We start from the raw sequence: 21132 nt of genomic DNA, 5'->3' as shown, positions 1-21132 counted from the left end.
AATTGAACACTTGTGGGATCAGCTTAGGCGTGCTATTCGTGCTAGGGTGACCAACACAACCACGTTGGCTGACTTGAGAGTTGCGACAAATCAGGCGGCTGAGTGGCGCAGTGGGCAAGGCGCTCGCCACTAACGCAGGACACGCTGGGTTCGAGCCCAGCTCTCTGCGTTGGTACCGGCTTGGCCGGCCGTCATACTAACACAATTGGCAGTGTTAGAGGGTGGGTAAGCCGGTGGGTGGGGATTGGACGTTGTGGACAGCGACTCCTACAGGTCGGTTGGGTGGCGCCGATGCGGCGGAAACAGGAAGTATCGGGGGCAGTGTGAGCCTCCCACGCGTTACTCCTCGCCACTGAGAGTTCGAGCTGCTGCGGTGAAAAGATGCGACAGGCTGCCTCCTCGTGTACTGGAGGGGACACATGATGCAAGGCTTCTATCCTCACTACAGCCGACCAGTGGGAGGCATAGTCTAGCAACGTTCAAAGACAGGGGAGGGAAGAATTGGAAATACGAAATTGGGATGGGAGAAAAATAGAAAATGGGGAGAAAAAGTGGATCAAAAAAAATTAAAAATAGTTGCGACAAATCCTGGTTGAGGAGTGGAATGCCATCCCACAGCAGTGTGACCACGCTGGTGTCCAGCATGAGGAGGTGCCAGGCTGTTGTGGCTGTGTATGGTTCTTCCACACGCTACTGAGGCTCCTGACTGTTTGATAAATTAATCAATTGTAAAATTGCCAATATGTCTCATTTCTTCCTTGTTACTGATAGACTTCAATCATCCAATCCACCAAACAAGAGTCAATAGCAACAGCAGAATAAGCTGTTTGAATAAGATTTGGCACATTTTTCATGGTGGCAACCCACATACTCAGCTGTGCTGCTCATCCCACAAATGCAATCAATATTGCTTTTTATTGTTTCCTGCTAATTAAGGCAGTCATGCAAAAGGATTTATTCAAATCTAGTGATTATTAAAGACTAAAGTATATTTGAGAGTACAATTCTAATGCCAGAGATGTACCCATCATTTTCTTGGAAATTACTCATTCAGCCTAGGGGTGGGCGGTTGAACCGGTATACAGGTAGAAATCTGTGCCATGGTAGAAAGGTTTGACTCTACCGGATGTGCCTCTCAGAGCATGTGAGCGGATCGGAGCGTGAGCGGAGCGAGGAGCGGAGCGGGTGGTTTTGACGTGAGCGACGGAGTGGGTTTTAAAATGGGTCGGCGCGACGTCCGGAGCGAGAGTTCTCCTCCGCTCCAATCCACTCCGGGCAGCTCACAGTGGTTTAACACTGATGTAATATACATGTAGTACAATGCCAAAGCAACAGATGGCGATGTACAAACATGAAGGCGATTTTCAACCAATGAGAAGGGTGAACCGTCACTCACATCCTGTATAGTATATGACGCCATTGTTGTTGTCGTTAGCTTACATGCTAACGTTAATGGCAGCGACCATAGCATTGTGGCTAGGCTAGCCATCATCGCTTAGTAGAGCTAGTGAATGGATAAACAACGTTATTTAACATTGCAGAATGGGTACAATTACAATACGGCTCAATACAAACAATTGTTAAGGGGCCCAGGGGGTGTAGACTGTTGTAGTTTGGTCAAATCAAGCAAATTTACATCATGCTCCAAAAAAAATGAAAATCTGCCGAGCGATGTGGAGCGGGGAGCGCTCGATTCAAGGTGAGCGGTGAGCGAGCGGAGAACGACTTGGGGGCGGGGTCAACATGAGCGATTAGCGGAGCGGAACAAGCCGTTTAGAGCGAAGAGCGGATTTCTCGCCCGCGCCGATTCGCTCACATGCACTGGTGCCTCTTGACTCGACTCTACTCTACTCTGCCTTTTCGGTTTTCCATTGCCAAAATTTGGGAATAGTACCTGGTACCGGGTACTTTTTTAGTACCTGCTTTGTCGAGGTTCCAATCGGGTAGAAGTGATACCAGAAATGTGACGTGAAACACTGAAGACCACTGATTGGTCAGAAGAGAGAATCGTCACTACGTTATCATTGTGCTACACGCGGGACGTCCTACACAAAACACAAAACCTCCATCTTTAAATAGCCTCGCGACAACTAAACATTAGCATTCATTATTTGTTTCAGCAAGAACAAAGTGCAATAAACAAAAAATTATACATTCACTGTGTATTCTGCCTCATTTATTGAAGAAACAAAACCAACATCAACACAATTTACCACCAAGAACAAAGAGTTTAGTCTCACAAAAAGATCGCTAACTTTCTTTAGCTTGCTAATGTGACTGGGTTTTCCCATTATAAACGTTAGCATTGCGGCTAGCTTACATTAGCTAATAAGGCACTGGTATCATAGAATAGAAATACTTTAATCATCCCGAGGGACATTTTTCACTACAAATCGGGATGATTAAAGTATTTCTATTCTATCCTATGATACTGGGCCTTATTAGCTAAATGTACGCTAGTCTAGTCGCAATGCTCATAGCTAGCTTCGAAATCCTCTAGTGTCTCTGTGTGTGTCGCATTGAAGATGACGTCACGGTGCCCTCGCTATGACGACCAGCTACACTGACGGGGGGGACGGGTGGGTAGAGTAGAGTCGAGTAGGTACCATGCAGTGGAAAAGAGGCAAAATTCACTGTAAAAATACTTTTTCACATTTACAAATGTTACACACAAAGCTAGCGAACTACCCTCTGCCATTAAAAAGATAAACTAGTTTGAGGAAAGTAGCTTGCAAGCTCCCATTCCTGATGCAAACAAAAAATGTGTTAGTCCATCATATAAAATCAAATCAAATTTATTTGTAAGGCCCGACAACACACGTTAATGTCCCCATGGGCCGGACACGTCTTCTTTAAACAAGTCAGAAGAAACATCACAATAAGTCAAGAACAAAACAAGAACACCATAAGGTCCAATAAATTTAAAATAAATGCAAAATAAATGAATGAATGCAACACTCCCAGACATACTGTACCCATGCGAAGGTAAGGAAAAACTCACTAAAACCTAGCAATAGGAAAAAATGCACCACAGGCAGTGTGGAGGAGAGAAACCTTAGAAGGGCCATTCAAGGGGGGATCTCCCTTCTTAGATGTCGGTGATAGTAGTGTTGCAGACAGACAGTTTCATGTGTGTAGTGAAACATATGGACATATGGACCTGGTTTGGTTTAAAAAGTCAGACCTTGAGCAGAAAAACCACAACACAGACATTGCTAGTCATTTTCCAGTGGCTATCCGTATGACAAAAAAAAGCAAGCGCTGGAAGGACATTACAACTTCCATAACGGAGGACCTACTGTATGAATGACATGGTGCCTGTACAAACAGTTATAAATAGATAAAATAGATATGTGTGAACTTGAAAAATTATTTAAGTAAAGATTACATCCAACAAACTGAAAGTTCAATGACCTAAACTAACGTTAGTTGCTAATATCAACTAAGCTGGTCCCAACAGTTCAACTAACCCTGGAGCCATTCACAGTGGAACAGTACTCTGGGCAAAGTTAGTAAAATGTTTGCAAGATAGTTAGCAGAGATAGTTATGATGTGCTTCAACTCAAACAGTGAGAAATGGGAGGTGCTGCTGAGTCCAATACCCTCTCTTTCTCGCTCTCTCTGTGTATGTTCAATGATTTTAAGTAGTCAAACATAACACTATTGAAGTCACAAACGGGGCTATTCTGTTCTGATGACTCAGAACTAATCTGCTCTGCGTTGTGTATTCCCTTAAAAGCCCTATTGTACTTTCAAAAACCAGCTACGTGGTTTACAAGGCCAGGGCAAAGAGACGGCGGTTGGAAGAAAGAGTCAGAGAGAAGATTAATGTAAGGATCCGGTTTTAATGGGATCCTAAAGTTAATAACAACCAAAAGATTTGAATGTAAAAAACAATGCAATGATTTTCAATGGTAGCACTCTCTATGCCGAGGGATCATTAGAAAATCAGACTAAAATTCACTTAAACTAAAAGCATCTCTCTCGGCTCCTTCTCATTTGATTCGCTGGTGTTCGTCTCAATGCGTCGCCGTCCTCGTCCAGTAGGGGAAAAGAAGGTTGTGTTGCTCCTGTGTTGTTTGTTGTTTGTGTGTCCCCCTGCCCCCGTGCAGACTATTTTAACGCTTTGACTCCTCCCCCTAGAATACGCTAGACTTTACGTCACAGGGGCGGAGTCTCTACTTCCTTATTGGCTGAAACCCTAAAAGCGGGCACTTTGAGTAGGCCTGTCTAAAACCGGAAATTCCCTTATGAGGGCATATCTGCAGTTGGCCTATTTCCTGTAGCAGAACAGCTGCAGTTGGCAGTTGGGGGAAGTAATCACGATAATGCTTAAGGGTCTGGTGACAACCCCATTGTTTCAGCCAGCCAAAAGTCTCCTGTAAATATCAGGGTTGGGTGTCTCCGGGCCATTCCTTTGTTTAAGTTGGCCTGGTCAACAAACCATGTCTATAGTCTATTGTCTCTGAGTTTCGGCCTGGGGAAGGGAGACAAAAATCTCTGTTGACTGTTACCTCTTAAAATGCTAAATCACTCTGTCTCAAGACCTGCTCGAATATCATTGGGCGGACGAGCAGAACAGATATATGTAAATAACAGAATGAATTAACTATTTTAATAGTGTGGTGTACTGGACTTACAGTTCAACTTCGTCCAGTCGTGTTGCCCTATCTGGGGAAATGCAGATTGTATACAGTTTGTCCCTGAAATTATACTACAACTAAGTATTTATATCTAGCCTAAGAGTAAGCTGTACATGTATACATTTTGCTTGGGAAATCCACCACAGGTCCCCGGTTTGGGGATTCTATATCCCAAATATTCTTGTTAGTATTTTCTCAATCAAACTGTTCGTACATTGTACAAATACCTTAACCTTTTAACTGTTTTAGCCAAATCACATAAAAACCAAATATTTAAAGAATCCTTCTAACGCACAGTTCATATTTGTTAGTGCCAAATGCTTTCAACACCCGCGTTAGTTCACTCCAACAATTAACGATTATCAGTTAGTTGAAGTTGACACAATTTTAAGTTCACTCACACAATTAACAATTACCAGTTAGTTGAAGTTGACACATTTTTATCAGTTTTTTCAGTTATTTAAAGTTGACATCCGTCTAGGTCCGTCTCTTTATACAAAAAGAACATCGGACCAGTTATCAGCTTTTTGCTATACTTATGTGTAGTTAACCAAACATGTCTGTTTTGTGCGGCTAACTCTGAAAGAAAAGATTATTGCATTGCATTAAAATTAAACACTTCTAAGAAAGGAGAGAGCTCAAAATCAAAAATCTAAAATATATACACGCTCTCTCCATGGACTTATCATTTAGCTTTTCCTCACTTTTTCCTATGTGTACCTTAGAGGTTTCTTAATAACTCGTTGCGGTCGAGAATCTCTTTCCGGGCTTGTGCTAAACACGGTTCCCTCCGGTCCTTTTGGTACCCCATCCAAGTCCACAGAGGAGAAATCATTATGTTCCAATTCATAATCCTCTCCTCTGTCTGGCTCCTGTAGGAATCCCTCATCCCCTACCGGTGGCCAATCGTGTTGCCCTCTGTCTGGTTCCCCATAATCGTTCGCATCTTCTCCTTCGTTTAGAGGTTGCGCCGCGCCGGTTTCATCGTCCGCATCTTCTCCTTCGTTTAGAGGTTGCGCCGCCCCGGTTTCTTGCTCAAGGGCCCGTGGTTCAGATTCCCATTCTTGGCCCATATCTACAGATTTTACGCATTGCGAAATATGAAACCACATCGGTGATCCTTCAACCTGTAAAGCCCTTTCGGTGGCTCGGACGACTTTGTATGGCCCTTCCCGTCGCGCGCCATAACATTTACGCCTAAATACTTTAACATAAATGTAGTCGCCCGGTATGATTTGAGGTGTACTCTGCCTATTCACCTCCTCCCCGGTTTCATGCTCCTGTCTACTGGAGACATGATCCAGAATATTTTTGTGGATCTTTGACATGTATTTCACATACTCGCGCATATCATTGTCCAGGATGTCCAAACTTGGACCTTTGCCTGTCGCGCGCAAGCCTGGTACTACCATGCAACGACCTAACATAATTTCGTGTGGTGTCAAACGCAGACCGCGAATTTCGCTCGAACGACACGCCATCAATGCTAATGGGAGAGCGTTTAGCCAATTCAAACCTGTGTGTTGACAGATCTTAACCAATTTGTTTTTTAGTGTCCCGTTCATGCGTTCCACCATCTCCTGGCTCTGCGGATGATAAACGGCCCCCAATCGCTGTTTTACGCCTAAATGTTGGAGTATTAAACGTACAGTTTTGTCCACGAATTCTTTTCCATTGTCGCTGGAAATTCTGTCCATTATTCCAAAACGGGAACACACCTCTTTGCACAAGAACTTGGCCACCGATGCTGCATCCTTGAAAAACCTTGAAAAACGACAGACAACGACAAGAATATATCTCTTCTGATTAATTGGTTTAATCATGTCAATGTAATCAATTACAAGGTCTCGCATTGGGCCATTGGGCGTGGGGATATGTCCTGGTGACACACTAATCCCCTTACGTATATTATTTTTCAAACATACCGTACATCTCTGTATCACATGATCAATTTGACTGGTTAAATCTGGCGCCCAAAAGCCATATTCTTCGATTTTTCTCCTTACCTCTCCCCGATGAGCATGACAGAAGTCATGCGCCGTGTGGATCAGCAGTCCGACCAGGCCAGCAGGAGCCACCACAAATCCACCGTGGCTGCGCCATAAACCTAAATCATCCTGACTAGCCCCCCTGGTTATCCAGAGGTTCCTTTCTACCTGACTAGCCTCCTCCTGGAAAGTCAAAACATCCTTGTAAGTTATCTTGTCCTCTAACTCAACCTTATGTGTGATAACCAAGACCTTACCTACCCTGTCAGCGCCTGTCACTTCCTTGGCAGCTTCATCTGCTCTATTGTTTCCTCAAGTTATTTTGGACTCGTCTGACTGATGAGCAGCACACTTGATTATTGCAATCTGCTTTGGTTTCATAATTGCTTCTAACAAATGTTTAATCTGACTACAATGTTTTATGGCGCTTCCATCGGCTTTCTTGAATCCTCTCCCTTTCCACACCGTGCCAAATAAGAATGCTATTCCGTGTGCATATGCCGAGTCGGTATGAATATTTACAGTTCTGCCCTCTGCCATTTTACATGCTTCCGTCAGTGCGACCAATTCTGCTAACTGGGCTGAGCAGGGTTGTGCTAAAGCTTCGGCCTTTTCTACCACAAACTCTTGGCCCTGTGACCTTATCAGAGTAGCCTGCTTTTAGTCCCTCACCAACTCGATAAAAAGAGCCGTCAGTCCATAGTTCCTGATCTGGACTGCTAAATGGAAAAGCCTGCAAGTCTGCTCTGAGTTTAGAGTACCTCTCGGCTTCGGCCACACAGTCGTGAGGTTCTCCATCCTCAGGCGTAGGGATGTCCGCTGCCGGGTTCGTTATGGAACACCTGACCAGAGTCACATCTTCCTGTTCCAAAAGCCTGTAATAATGTCTAATGCGAGGCATCGTTAGTGCATATTTATCGGACTCCAACAGACTCTTTAAGTCATGCCTCACCATGATATCCACTGGATATCCCATCATGATACTTGCGGCTTTCTCGTACATTGTATAGACTCCAGCCATTTCCCGGTAGCATGGAGCCATCCCCATCTCGACTTCCGAGTAGGCAATGGAGTAGTACGCCATCGACTGTGGTCGCGCCCCCACCCCGGTGTCCTGGGTCAACACCGCTCACGCCTGCTTCTGATCTGGAGAGGAAGAGACGTATAATATGAATTTCTTGGTATAGTTAGGCAAAGCCAGGGCTGGCGCTTCTAACAGTCGGGACTTGATTGTTTCAAACGCCCGTAAACCATCCTCAGTCCAAACCACTTTACTACTCAGCTTATCAACGCCCGCCTCTTTCATCATGTCTCTTAATGGTTTCACTATTTCAGTATAGTTTTTGACCCATGGAGAACTGTACCCCGTGATACCCAAAAATCCCATCATTTGTCTTACCGTCACAGGTTTGGGAGCCGTCTTAATGGCCACCAAATGTTCTTCCGAAATAGCCCGATGGCCCTGTGAAATTGTTTGTCCTAAATAGATCACTTTAGGTTTACAATATTGCAATTTTTTCAAAGACACTTTGTGGCCTTTTTCTGCCAATAGCTGCAACAGTTTTACGGAGTTGCGATGACATGTTGTCTGATCGTCTGCACACAGTATCAGATCATCCATGTACTGAATGACCCTAGAGGTCAATATTGTATCCAACCCGTCTAAATCCTCCCTTAGGATTTTGTTAAATATGTGTGGCGAATGCTTTAGTCCCTGAGGGATTCTAGTATACTCATAATGCTCATTTTTATAGGTAAAACCAAAAAAATGCTGGCACTCCTTGCTCAAGGGTACACTAAAATATGCACTACACAAATCTATAACCGTAAAGTATTCAGCTTTCGATGGGATAAATGTCAATAGCGTATGGGGGTCGGGGACATCCGCGGGATAGTGAAGTAAAACCTTGTTGACAGCCCTCAAATCATGTATCAACCGGTACGAGGTATCAGGTTTCTCCACGGGTAGCAACGGCGTGTTGCTCCGGGGATTAGTTGTTTTCTGTAGGACTCCCGCTGTCAAAAGTCCTTTGATTTGTGGCTCGATTCCAGCCACCGCTTTCTCCTTCAGTGGGTATTGATTTTTCCAAGGCAGGGTGGCCCCCGGTCTAAGCTCCACTCTCACAGGTTGAGCGGACTTGATTAATCCAATGTCAGTGCTGTTTTTTGACCACAGCTTCCCTGGCACCGCCTTCATCATGTCCTCCTGGAGGCTCAATGCGTTAGGGAATTCTCCCATTGTCTCTTGGGATAATTGCACAGTTTGGGGGCGACCCATCCCTGTGCCTTGGACTATGATCTTAATAAACCTTTTGTCGGGGGTTATCCAGATCAGTTTGTTTTCTTTCATCTGTTCAAATTTAATTCCTTCCGCTTTTTTCATCATCTCGCCAATGTGCTGCTGATCGCACGAGTTGGCTACCTTTAGAGTCACATGGGGAACACTGTCCGCAATCTCGTGTTCTTTATGCAGATATTCGCTCCGTGCAATACGTAGCGCTGCTCCTTGCGGCCCCAATATGATATTGGTAGCATTAAGCTGTACTTTGTCTGGTTGCACACTCAGCCACTCCTTAGCCTGTGACGAGTCTGCATCTTTATGGTATTGCAGAGTGCAATGATATGGTGTCTTTGGATCACTTGCTTCAGGCATGTTGGCGGTGATAAATGTCTCCCATTGCAAGGCTGAACCAAGCAACTCTTGGTCCAGTCCCCCTAGACAATAGATTTCCGGTGGTCGGCTGTCGATTCTTTGTACCATCTGATAGTAATGGTCTTCTCGTACATTTATCACACAACCCTCCGCTGTACATTTAATGTCCATTCCCAGTAACCCCAGCCCATCTCGGCCAAGTAAGTTAATGGGTGAACTTTCCGAGACCAGCAAAGGAAGAGTCGCTTCCCTGCCTCGATATCTCAGGGTCACAGGGTCGGTCACCGGCGTCAGCTGTTTTACTCCCTCAAATCCAATTGTCCGTACGTATCGACCGGACATGGTTAGGTGCGTCGCGTCTTGGGTTTGCACTACCGTATAGGCCGCACCGGTGTCTGCCATCATCTCGACAGATTTGTCATTCACCGATACGCACACAATAGGCTCCTCCCTTAAAGACGACACTGACAGCTGACACCTCCCCATTGGACTCTCTGGGCCTCTTCAGAGTGATTCATCTGGCCCTCTTGATGGATTCACCGGGCCATAGTTCTCACTAGGGTGTTGGCCTTGGTTTGGGCCTTGGTTTCCATTCTGGGTCTGGCCTTGGTTTCCATTTTGGTTTCCCCCATCGAGGGCCTCCTCCTCTGGATTGATAGTCCTGCTCACAGTCTCTTGAAATATGTCCGAGATTCCTGCACGAACAGCACTCAATTGGCCGAGCTTTGGATCCATTCGCGCCCCCTCTTCTGCCTCCACCTTGACCCTGTGACTGCCAGGGTGTTCCCCTTGGATTTTGTTGTTGTTCTGGCGCAGGACCCCCCAACTGAGCCTGTCTCTGGTCATTTGGTTCCCCTTTGGAGCCTGTCTCCCCTCTTGGTTGTGGGGACTGGACTAAGGCTTGGAGGTATTCCACTATCTTCCCTGCATCGGTTGGCTGTTGATACAGGATCCTTCGGTGTTGTTCCGCATCCTTATCCTTTTTATTTTGCTCCCTCTTCCGATATAGGTCAACTTGATGGGCCACATTATCAGTATAGTAGTTTAGGGGGAGGCTTGACAGAGACACCACCTCAGCCAGTTTTTACCTCACCTCCATGTGGAGGCCGTCTTCAATCTTTCCTCTTAGCACGGCTTCCCCCAGGGGGTCCCGTTCTACATCCTGGCCAGTTGTATCCCTCCAGGCGGCGTAGGCTTTTTGTACATACTGCCTAGGGTGGGTGTCCCCCAGGGTACCAATGTGGATTTGGTCTGGGTGCATCTTGGTCGGGTAGGTTTCTCGGAGGGCCAGCCACAGTACTCCCCTGTGCCGTGCGAACAGGTCCGCATCCTGCGCTCCAGTCCCCACATGGTTTCCCATGCCAGCCTTCTCCAGTACTTTTTCCATGCCCGCTTTTCCCATCACGGTTGACAATAGTCTTTTTATATCCCCCATCGCCATCTCTTGTCCGATCATTAGTTCCTCCAATTTGGCAATCCACGGATTGGCCCCATTCTGGATGGGCGGCAATTTCTCAGATACTTGAGTCATGTTGGACGCCTTCCAGGGGTGATATTCCAAGTCCTGTCCTCTTATTATCACGGGAGCTATTTTGACGGGGGCCTGTTTGTGGGTTGAAGATTTTTCGTCTGTGATCTGGTCATCATTCCACTCCTCACTTCCTCTTCCATCTTCTCAAGGGCCTTTTTCCGCTCTACTTTTTCTTCTTCCAGCTTCTGTCGTCTTCTCTCAACCTTTTCCCATATCTCCATCACCTGTTTATACTCCTTCGTATCTTTGCTCTCTAGGTTGTCTGGGTTATTCATCCTCCATGCTATTTCAACATTGTCTTTTTCCAATTGCAAGAGCTTCTGGTCTATTTTTACCAGCTCGTCCCTTCTCTTTACCATCTCCTGGACAAGTTCAACACCCTGTGAGGAAGAGATTTTTTAATCAGATTCCTTACCTCTTAGTGCTGTTTCAGATTTTCTCTCTCGACTTTCCGTTTCTGTTGGTACATCCATTCCCGTGGATGTTTCGTATTTCCTCATCATCGCCCACCCGGCTAGCGTGCTGCCAACCGGGGAACTGTTTCTTATTTCATACCGGCTGGAATCACTTGAGCGGGGGCGACCTCTTTGATACTCGCTCTGACAATCAGACGAGTCTGGGGTGGGGCCGTATCTTTCCATTAGCTTTTCCCACTTCTTCCGTGCAACCATCTCCTCATATTTGCTTTGTCCTTCCACTTCAGCCGTATGGATCTTCCTGGCTCCTTCCGACAAATATCCAGTCTTTTCCCCTTGACGCTGTGAGGGCACATATTCCCTCTCTAAACGAGTCAAGGGTTGAATGTCTTGTGGCCCAGGTGTCAGGTGAATTTCTGTTCTTGCTTGTCCCGACTCTCTATTCCCCCGATCGTCTGTTAAATGATAAGGGCTGCTCATTTGTATTACAGGCAGAATAGGGTACATTCGTTCCCCATTTCTACTGTCATATGGTGGGGGTGCTAAAGCTCCCTCGACTCTTACCTGTTCTACTCTTGGGTGGGACACTGGGGTGAGTGAGGCTACCTGAGCTGCACTTTGGACGATGACAGTTGTTGTGTTAGGGGCCAGGGGAGTTATGGTGACCGGGGCTACCTCCTCTGCTGGTTTGGCCGCTTCATTGACAGTTGCACTGCCCTGCTGGTCACTATTTCTCCTCTCTGCCTCCCGTGCGTAAGATTATATCATCGTAGTTTCTTGCAAACGTTTCTTTGCCTTTGCCTTTTTACCCCTGTGGTGTTTGTATGTCTTAATTAGCACTCTTATGTCAGCTATTAGCTCCAAATCAAAAGAACCTTCGATGGGCCAAGGGTTTGTAAGATGTCCCCATCTTTTGTTCCATTTTCTCTATATTCTATCGGCTTTTTCCAAATAATATGGGTTATCTTTTGTGTGGGGGTGTTCGTTGGCGATAATCTGTACTGGACTTTCTGCTATCCAACCAATTAGGGTCGACTTATCTGAGTGGGTTGCGGCTTCCATTTTCCTATAGGAGATCTTTTTTCCCATTTACTAGAGTTCCCCTTTCCCTTTGATTTTGTAACAATGGCAATAGGCAAAAAAGTGTTTCCTGTATTCCCTGTCTAAATGTAGGTGTCTATGCTTTTTGTGACTGACTCCTACTCCTACTTCTTACCTGATTTGTGGTGTTCCACGTGTCCAATCGAACTGCTGGAGATCAGAGCACACAATGACAACAGTTCTTGTTAATTTATCAACTGGACTTGTACTTTACTCTGTCTATACAATCAAATTTCTGAGCGGTTCTTTTCATTCACTGTATGAGTATCTTTTTACTTCCTTCATACAATTTTAAAAACGAGATATTTGTAATTGATACATGTGTGTGATGTCGCCAGTTTCTACTCCCTGATTTTCTTCCCGTTCGATCTCCGTCAACACACTGGGTTCCTATTTTTGTCGAATTTCGGCTCTCCACTATTTCTGCTTGATTCCACTCCAATTCTGATATCCCTCGGGAAACAAAAACATCTTGATTAGTCTTTCATTACATACATTCTTTCATATTCTTTCCATTATTCAGTACCAATCCCCCCAGGGGACACTCGTCATCCAGACTCGTGTCCACCAGAGATAATCTAAAGAATGCATCGGACACCGCGCCCTGCACGCCGTGAGGTGTCGGCCCCTGTTTTCTGAAGAGTCCATAACAGACCCTCCACAGAGGTCAGAACACACCCCACCACAGGTACAAAGCAGTCAGCATCCAAGCATCTTATCCCATCACTCAAGCTATCATCCCCAGAATCCAGTGCCCTGCCGGACGGCCATGCATAACCGACCGGACCCAACACCGAACTCTGGGTACACAGCTCCACATAATACAGTCATCACTCACGTACCTACTATGGGAAAAACAAACTTGCATACACATCCACACAACCAACGTTAATGTACACTCGTTCAGGCACGTCCCCTACCCCACACCCTCTTGCACACCCTGGCCCTCCCGTTCCCCAACCCAGAATGTCCACCACCCAGATCAGAGAACAGCCGCCAGCGCGTACTCCGGGTACCTTGGCATCAACGGGACGCCCACACCCACCCGGCCTCCCTCCGCGTCATCCCTCACTATCATCATAGCAAACGCAGATGCAGTCGAGCAGTGTGACCTCTCAATCGCAGGACCAGCCGCGCAGAGAGTCCTGAACATATACATAACACACACTCTGATCACAGTCACACAGACAACTATAACTGCAAACATCACCACGGCATAAAGCAGATACTTAACAGACCACCCCACATAGCCCAATTGTCCATGACCCCAGACATCCCATGAGTCCTGCCGAGGGTCATGCATATCCCTAGTAATGTTCTTCAAATGCTCAATTATGGCTGGCAAACCCCCTTCATCATTGGCTGGTATGAATGTGCAGCACTCCTGACCAATCAACGCACACGTGCCCCCCGACTCCGCCAATAGGAAGTCCATAGCTGCTCTCGTCTGCAACTCCATCAGTCGTAAGGACCGTAACTCCTGAGCCTCCAGGCCCAAGCCCCTCGCTGTCGTGGCAGCCATGTCCTCAAACAATTTAGCCAAATGATCCAGTTCCCCCATGTTTGCATATGCCCCATACCAGGGAAACGCCACCCTAAAAAAATGGTCCGCATCCCGTCTCTTCCTTGTCTTTGGAAACGCCGGCAAAACATCCGACACCCTCATAGCCGGTACTAAGTAACCCAACGCACATCTTCCCCTCCAGTCAATTGGCAACGAGGCATACGCAAAATCACCACAAATCCAAAACGCCCCAGGTGGAGCTGGCGCCTCTGAATCCTTGCCCCAGACCCCATTATCCCCCAGGCAGCCGTCCAAGTACCCCACGATTTTACCATTCGATTTACCCTCCACATACTTCTCAAACCCTGCCGACCTATATGCTATCGGAATGGGGCCAGTGTCTAACAGCCCACCTATCTTCATTTTATTCTTCATTGACCCCAGCCCCAGATACCTCTCAATCCTGTCCTGCCCCACCCCGTTACACAGGTCAGGGGTAGGCAAATCCCTTAACACGTTGGCATGACACTTCGTTATAGGGTGTGCAATCAGAGGAAGGCCCGCGGCGGCCGCCTGTGGGGACAGGCCGTACACATAGCAATCTGATCTATTAGCTACCTTTGCCACCGCCTTTGCCATCCCCAAAAAAAGATTACTGTGATGGTCCGGCAGCGACCGTTTACCCACTATCACCACCTCTGGCAGCTCAGGCTGTCGGAGTGGAACATATAGCATCACGCTAGCCAACATACACAACCAAACCATTGATATAGAACACCCCAAAAGCACCCGCCTACTACTTTCACTCAAACCAGGAACCATGTTGAGTGTTCCGTCCTCCTCCGCGTTCCTCCTTCACCGGCGTGTGTCCTAATATGTCCTGCAATCCCCACAAACAACAACATGTCTTTATAACAACACGCCCCACCGCCAACAGCCTACTGAAGTGAGGACCCAAACTCAAAACAGAAGCAGGACGCACCGGAACCCCTGAAGGGTAGGAGAGAGGGCGTAACGGAACTACAGGGAGGTCAAGAGAGGAAAGGGCCAGGGGGGAAACATGTAAGTCCGGGCAGGTTTAGGGAGAGCCCCGCCACGTAGGCAAGACTAGTGTAGGCCTGGGAGGCTAGGGGGTAGGCCTGGGAGGCTAGGGGGTAGATGTAGGGGAGACTAGGGAGGGAGAGGCTAGGGCTTTGGAAAGAGGAATCTAGGGAAGGTTAGAGAATTAGGAGAGAGGGGTAGGTTCCTTGAGACCTACTGGTGTGAGGGGCGGGGGGAAAAGATGGGAAGGGCGGGGGTCATTCCTATTCCCCAAGGCCTTTCTTCAGCCCAACGAGACATACCCCGCGATTCATAAAAATATGGAACGCTTTAACATAAGACCCCACATGCCACTTATGCAAACCAAAAATAAGCCTCACGAAACAGTGTACTTGGCAGCGCATTTCACTGTAACTTCCCCCAGTGAGAGGAAGGCGGGGGGAGAGAGAGAGAGGGAAAGTAAGAGAGAGAGAAAGGGAAAGAGGGAGGGAGAGAAAGAGAGGGGGGGGGGAGAGAGGAGGGGGGGGAGGGTAGGGAGTGAGAGAGGGAGAAAGAGGAGGGGGGGCAGGTGGTGGGGAGGGAGGGAGGTAGGGAGAGAGGGAGGTAAGGGGGGGGGGGTAGGGAGAGAGAGAGGGAGAGAGAGGGGGGGGCAGGTGGTGGGGAGGGAGGGAGGGAGGGAGGGAGGGAGGGAGAGAGGGAGGTAGGGAGAGAGAGAGAGGAGGGGGGGTAGGGAGAGAGAGAGGGAGAGAGAGGAGGGGGGGGGCAGGTGGTGGGGAGGGAGGGAGAGAGGGAGGTAGGGAGAGAGGGAGGTAGGGAGAGAGAGAGAGGAGGGGGGGGGCAGGTGGTGGGGAGGAAGGGAGAGAGGGAGGCAGGGAGAGAAGGAGGTAGGGAGAGAGAGAGAGGAGGGGGGGTAGGGAGAGAGGGAGGGAGAGAGAGGAGGGGGGGGCAGGTGGTGGGGAGGGAGGGATAGAGGGAGGTAAGGAGAGAGGGAGGTAGGGAGAGAGAGATAGGAGGGGGGGGGGTAGGGAGAGAGAGAGGGAGAGAGAGGAGGGGGGGGGGCAGGTAGTGGGGAGGGAGGGAGGGAGAGAGAGAGAGAGACGGGGGGGGTCCTAAAAGAGGGACATATATCTAACCATACTGCCAACGTAATAAAGCCACACACGACATAAACGAACTGCACCAGCTAAACACCTCCTGTATCTACCCCAGGACGGGGGTCCAAATGATGCCTCCACCGCCCCCTAGCGCGAAAAAATGAATCCCTTACAATGGTTACCCCTTGCCCCGTCTAAAATGGCGACCACGGCGCTCCACCTAAGATGTCCGCGCATCGCGAGACTTCCCGAGAATCTCATCAAGCCGAGTCAGCAGCAGGACGGGAGCCCCAGGTCTGAATCTGGCGCCACCTAGTGTACTTTTAACCACATCTTGATTCCATTCTACTCGCTCGCTTCACACACCACACATATAGTCCTTTCAAACCAGTGCGCATGCGCGAATCTCTCATACGGCCTACTCATTCACCACGCATTCAGCATTCGTACTAACATTAGCCAATACTGCAATTCACACGACGCATTCAACATCAATGACAATTCAGTTGCACTGTAATATCATCCCATTCACAACATACAGTATTGAATAACCCTAGCAGCTTAACTACGATGAGCCACGACGAGATAGCCTCATAGCTACGACTATCCGGCCATATAGCATGTAGCTAGTTTAGCCGCTTTTGGCTACGACCAGCGGCCTACTACACACCTTATAGCCTACGAGCTACGACGAGTACGAGCTACGACGAGCGGCTATAATGTCAAAGCAACTTTAATCTCAACATAAGCGCCAGTGTACAGATTTAATCCCTTATTTCATTAATCAATGTACAATATAACAATAAGTCCTTATGTCATGTCAGACATTCCTAACCTCTAACAGTCATCCACACACATTATTGATACAATTCAAACACCATTCAGATTTTGATCTCATGCCATTGTGTGCCCGCGCGGCCATCTTTAAAGATTCACATTCGATGTTTACATTTTTCAATAGTTTCCGCGCGTCTATTAAAAACGAGATTAAGTGCAATAGTTCACTTTAAATGTACTGAATGTTTAGATTACAAACAGTATTTTGAACCGAATCGTTATCAAGTACTACTTATTCACCGAAATTTGTCACGACGGACATGTACCGGAATATGGCCCAGAGTCTATACGCACTAAAATGGATTTCCGCCGACTATCGTTTTCTGTAATCCACAAATCTCCATTTGTAGACAAACCTAGCCAGCCTCGTCCTAATCCTCTTCGATCAAACCTTAATGTGGGAATGATCTCCATTCAGTTCGGCCGGTATTGTCCAGAGAGCTCGCCCCGTCGAATTGAAACGGTGAGCGGCTGCCTCCGCACAATACTTTGCAAAAACCTACGTTATACTGTAGCTCCGGAGAGGCCTCCCTTCCCATATTACATCCACGTTAATCACCTCGCGACCCATAACTCCCATTTTCATATCGACGCCCTCCATACTCACATCTCCTGATTACGTGACCCGAACAATGTTGAATTATAGTATTAACGACCCTACGTCCTGCCGATGGTCCAGATCCCCGCCTGTCGCCGTTTGAGAGACGGCTCCCAGCTGAAACCCGCTTCATCCCGCAAGTGTAGACACACAACTCATTCAATGTCCAGACACGTAAAAATTACCACACCTCAGCTGTGCACGTTCCCGGGAAAAACGACTTTAGGTTTGTCCATTACCCGGGATACACTCCATCAGACTTTCCTGACACCAGACTACCGAGCCCACGATTCAATGGTCCTTTCATCTCAATGCAGTCCGACACTTCAATTCGTGAGACGCGTACTAAACACCCCCGCCGGCTGATTGAACTAATCAATATGATAACAGTGTCACGCAGCCCAACGCCTCACCTATAACCCTCCCCGAGAGCCTATATATGAGGTACATTTCTATCAACCCCAGTTCGAACTGAGCGTCCTACGTATTTCGCCATTATCACGGCTTGTACTCACCTATTTTCAGGTTCTGATGTGTCGAATTTCTCCGGCAGCTGCCCGATGTCCAGTGTTACCGTAAAAAAAAAAAAATCAAAATCAAGGACGCTTCTCGTTCTCGGTTAACGGCACCACTTTGAAGTCACAAACGGGGCTATTCTGTTCTGATGACTCAGAACTAATCTGCTCTGCGTTGTGTATTCCCTTAAAAGCCCTATTGTACTTTCAAAAACCAGCTACGTGGTTTACAAGGCCACGGCAAAGAGACGGCGGTTGGAAGAAAGGGTCAGAGAGAAGATTAATGTAAGGATCCAGTTTTAATGGGATCCTAAAGTTACTAACAACCAAAAGATTTGAATGTAAAAAACAATGCAATGATTTTCAATGGTAGCACTCTCTATGCCGAGGGATCATTAGAAAATCAGACTAAAATTCACTTAAACTGAAAGCATCTCTCTCGGCTCCTTCTCGTTGGATTCGCTGGTGTTCGTCTCAATGCGTCGCCGTCCTCGTCCAGTAGGGGAAAAGAAGGTTGTGTTGCTCCTGTGTTGTTTGTTGTTTGTGTGTCCCCCTGCCCCCGTGCAGACTATTTTAACGCTTTGACTCCTCCCCCTAGAATACGCTAGACTTTACGTCACAGGGGCGGAGTCTCTACTTCCTTATTGGCTGAAACCCTAAAAGCGGCCACTTTGAGTAGGCCTGTCTAAAACCGGAAATTCCCTTATGAGGGCATATCTGCAGTTGGCCTATTTCCTGTAGCAGAACAGCTGCAGTTGGCAGTTGGGGGAAGTAATCACGATAATGCTTAAGGGTCTGGTGACAACCCCATTGTTTCAGCCAGCCAAAAGTCTCCTGTAAATATCAGGGTTGGCTGTCTCCGGGCCATTCCTTTGTTTAAGTTGGCCTGGTCAACAAACCATGTCTATAGTCTATTGTCTCTGAGTTTCGGCCTGGGGAAGGGAGACAAAAGTCTATGTTGACTGTTACCTCTTAAAATGCTAAATCACTCTGTCTCAAGACCTGCTTGAATATCCTTGGGCGGACGAGCAGAACAGATATATGTAAATAACAGAATGAATGAACTATTTTAATAGTGTGGTGTACTGGACTTACAGTTCAACTTCGTCCAGTCGTGTTGCCCTATCTGGGGAAATGCAGATTGTATACAGTTTGTCCCTGAAATTATACTACAACTAAGTATTTATATCTAGCCTAAGAGTAAGCTGTACATTTTGCTTGGGAAATCCACCACACTATAAAAACAAACTGGATTTTATAACTGGATGATAATAAATAATGTTTCACTTCGGCTGTAATATTCTAAAATCATTAAGTTTGCTATAAGCCACTCTTCCTCTCTGTGTGTGTGCGTGAGCAAGTGTGTGAGTGTTGTGTATTAGTGATTCTGCCTAAAGCCAGGACTCGACAGTGCGAACATTTCACTCACATTTGTGTCTAAAATAGCGAACCGGAAAAATTATTTAGGAGCACATGTGCAAGTAAAGATTACATCCTACAAGTTTAATGACCTAAACTAACACTTAATTCTATAAATGTGGTCATAATATACAGATTGCGGAAGAGCCCAGAAGAAATGTCATTGTTAACCGCGTGGAGTCGCTCCTGATGCATTTTTTATTATTATTATTAATATTATAAGAAAAACAAATACCGTGATATACATTTAGGCCATACTGCCCACCCCTATTCAGCCTGAGGAGACAAAACGATCAACGTTTTTTGTCATTTTAGTTAAACTGTCCTCTTGTTCGTAGGGTGGACTCTATCTGTTCCTGCTGTTTGACTACTATGGCTGCAGTGGAATTGTACTAATTACTTTTGCCCTACTGGAGTCTGTCATCATCGGATGGATCTATGGTGAGGAACACAGATGACATAGACAATGGACCTATCACAAGCCCTGCCCTCTTTTCTTTATCTTCCAATCACAACTGTTGCTTTCCTCAGACGGAGTAACAGTTGTGATTGGAGGATCAAGAAAAGATCACAATACTGGAAATTACACAATTGATATATTGTGGAAGAAAGTATCACTATATGATTCTGTATAGATATTTACCCACACCTCTAATAGCAAATATATTGCAGTCATATATATATACTGTATACTGTATATGTCATGAATGTTAATCATATTCCATAGCAAAATATGTCATGTAAGCTATTAAACTAGTGAATATTGGCAATATTTCACCTGACCTTTAGGCTTTGAAGGCTGAATGAATATCTATTCCCAAGGTGCTGACCGTTATTATGATAACATTAAGGACATGATTGGCTACCGTCCTCCATCGTTTATGATATATTGTTGGAAGTACATCACACCGGCTGTCTGCATGGTGAGTAATCAATAGGAAATCTTTATATTGTTGCATTGTATCTATAATCCATAACACACATTCAAATAAAAATATTATTTAATAATTGATTTGAGATAAATGAAAACACTTCATAAACAACTCAAACTTGTGTTTGTGTTTGTTTGAGAACTGGGCCCTGTTTCTCGTACCTGGTTCAACTAAGTCGATCAAGATGTCATTATCCAGATTCAGTTAACCCGATGTTCGAAGCCGGGATTTTCCTGTTCCTCGAAGGTGGATTCAGTCTCGTTAACTCGATTCAGACTTGAGACTCAGGCTAAGTGCGCGCGGCCGCTTTAGGTGAAAAGCCAGCACGTATCGATGGCAGAGATCCTGATTCTCTAACGGCATTGATTGATTAATTGATTTAAGACTTTATTGACAGATTGCAATACGGCTCAATCGCCTCGCCGACAAGTTAAATGCGTTATCTATAGGCTAATTCTAAGTCCCTCATTACCTCAATCAATCAGATTCTATTTCTTTAAACTTGCCTGCTGGATTGAATAATCAAATGAGATCTTGCTAGCGAAAATAATTAGTTAAACTGTTATACAGAATTACGATACGGCTCTCTTACCCATTGATTGATGTATAGTCGATCTTTAACTTATCTCCAATGTGGTCTAACGGGTTTTTCTTTTGACTTTCACGCAGACGACCGGGGTTCGAGACCCTAGTCTTTTCCTTCTTTTTGCAATATAGGAATAATTCAATTTGGTGCACGTTGAGAGCTATATAAAGAATGACATCCTCAATGCATGTAGATTTATAATATTTTAACTTAAAACCAGGCTACTTTGGCGTATAATCATTAATATTATATTCAAAAAGATTATATTGGAAAC

General features: G+C 46.2%; 1 protein-coding gene across 1 annotated transcript in view; it reads left to right on the top strand.

The window, feature by feature from the left end:
* LOC311239447 (sodium- and chloride-dependent GABA transporter 2-like) overlaps positions 1-21132 on the top strand; it is a gene marked incomplete at both ends in the record, with an annotated part of 170626 nt that overhangs the window by 95502 nt on the left and 53992 nt on the right. Inside the window, 2 exons of the mRNA XM_084327756.1 lie at positions 19679-19781; positions 20163-20263. Coding sequence (XP_084183882.1) covers positions 19679-19781; positions 20163-20263 — 204 coding nt within the window. The remainder of the gene's footprint in view (positions 1-19678; positions 19782-20162; positions 20264-21132) is intronic.

Source organism: Notolepis coatsorum (genome assembly GCF_963971535.1).
Source record: "Notolepis coatsorum genome assembly, chromosome: 13".
Lineage (NCBI taxonomy): Eukaryota > Metazoa > Chordata > Actinopteri > Aulopiformes > Paralepididae > Notolepis > Notolepis coatsorum.
This window is presented reverse-complemented; position numbering and strand designations above follow the sequence as displayed.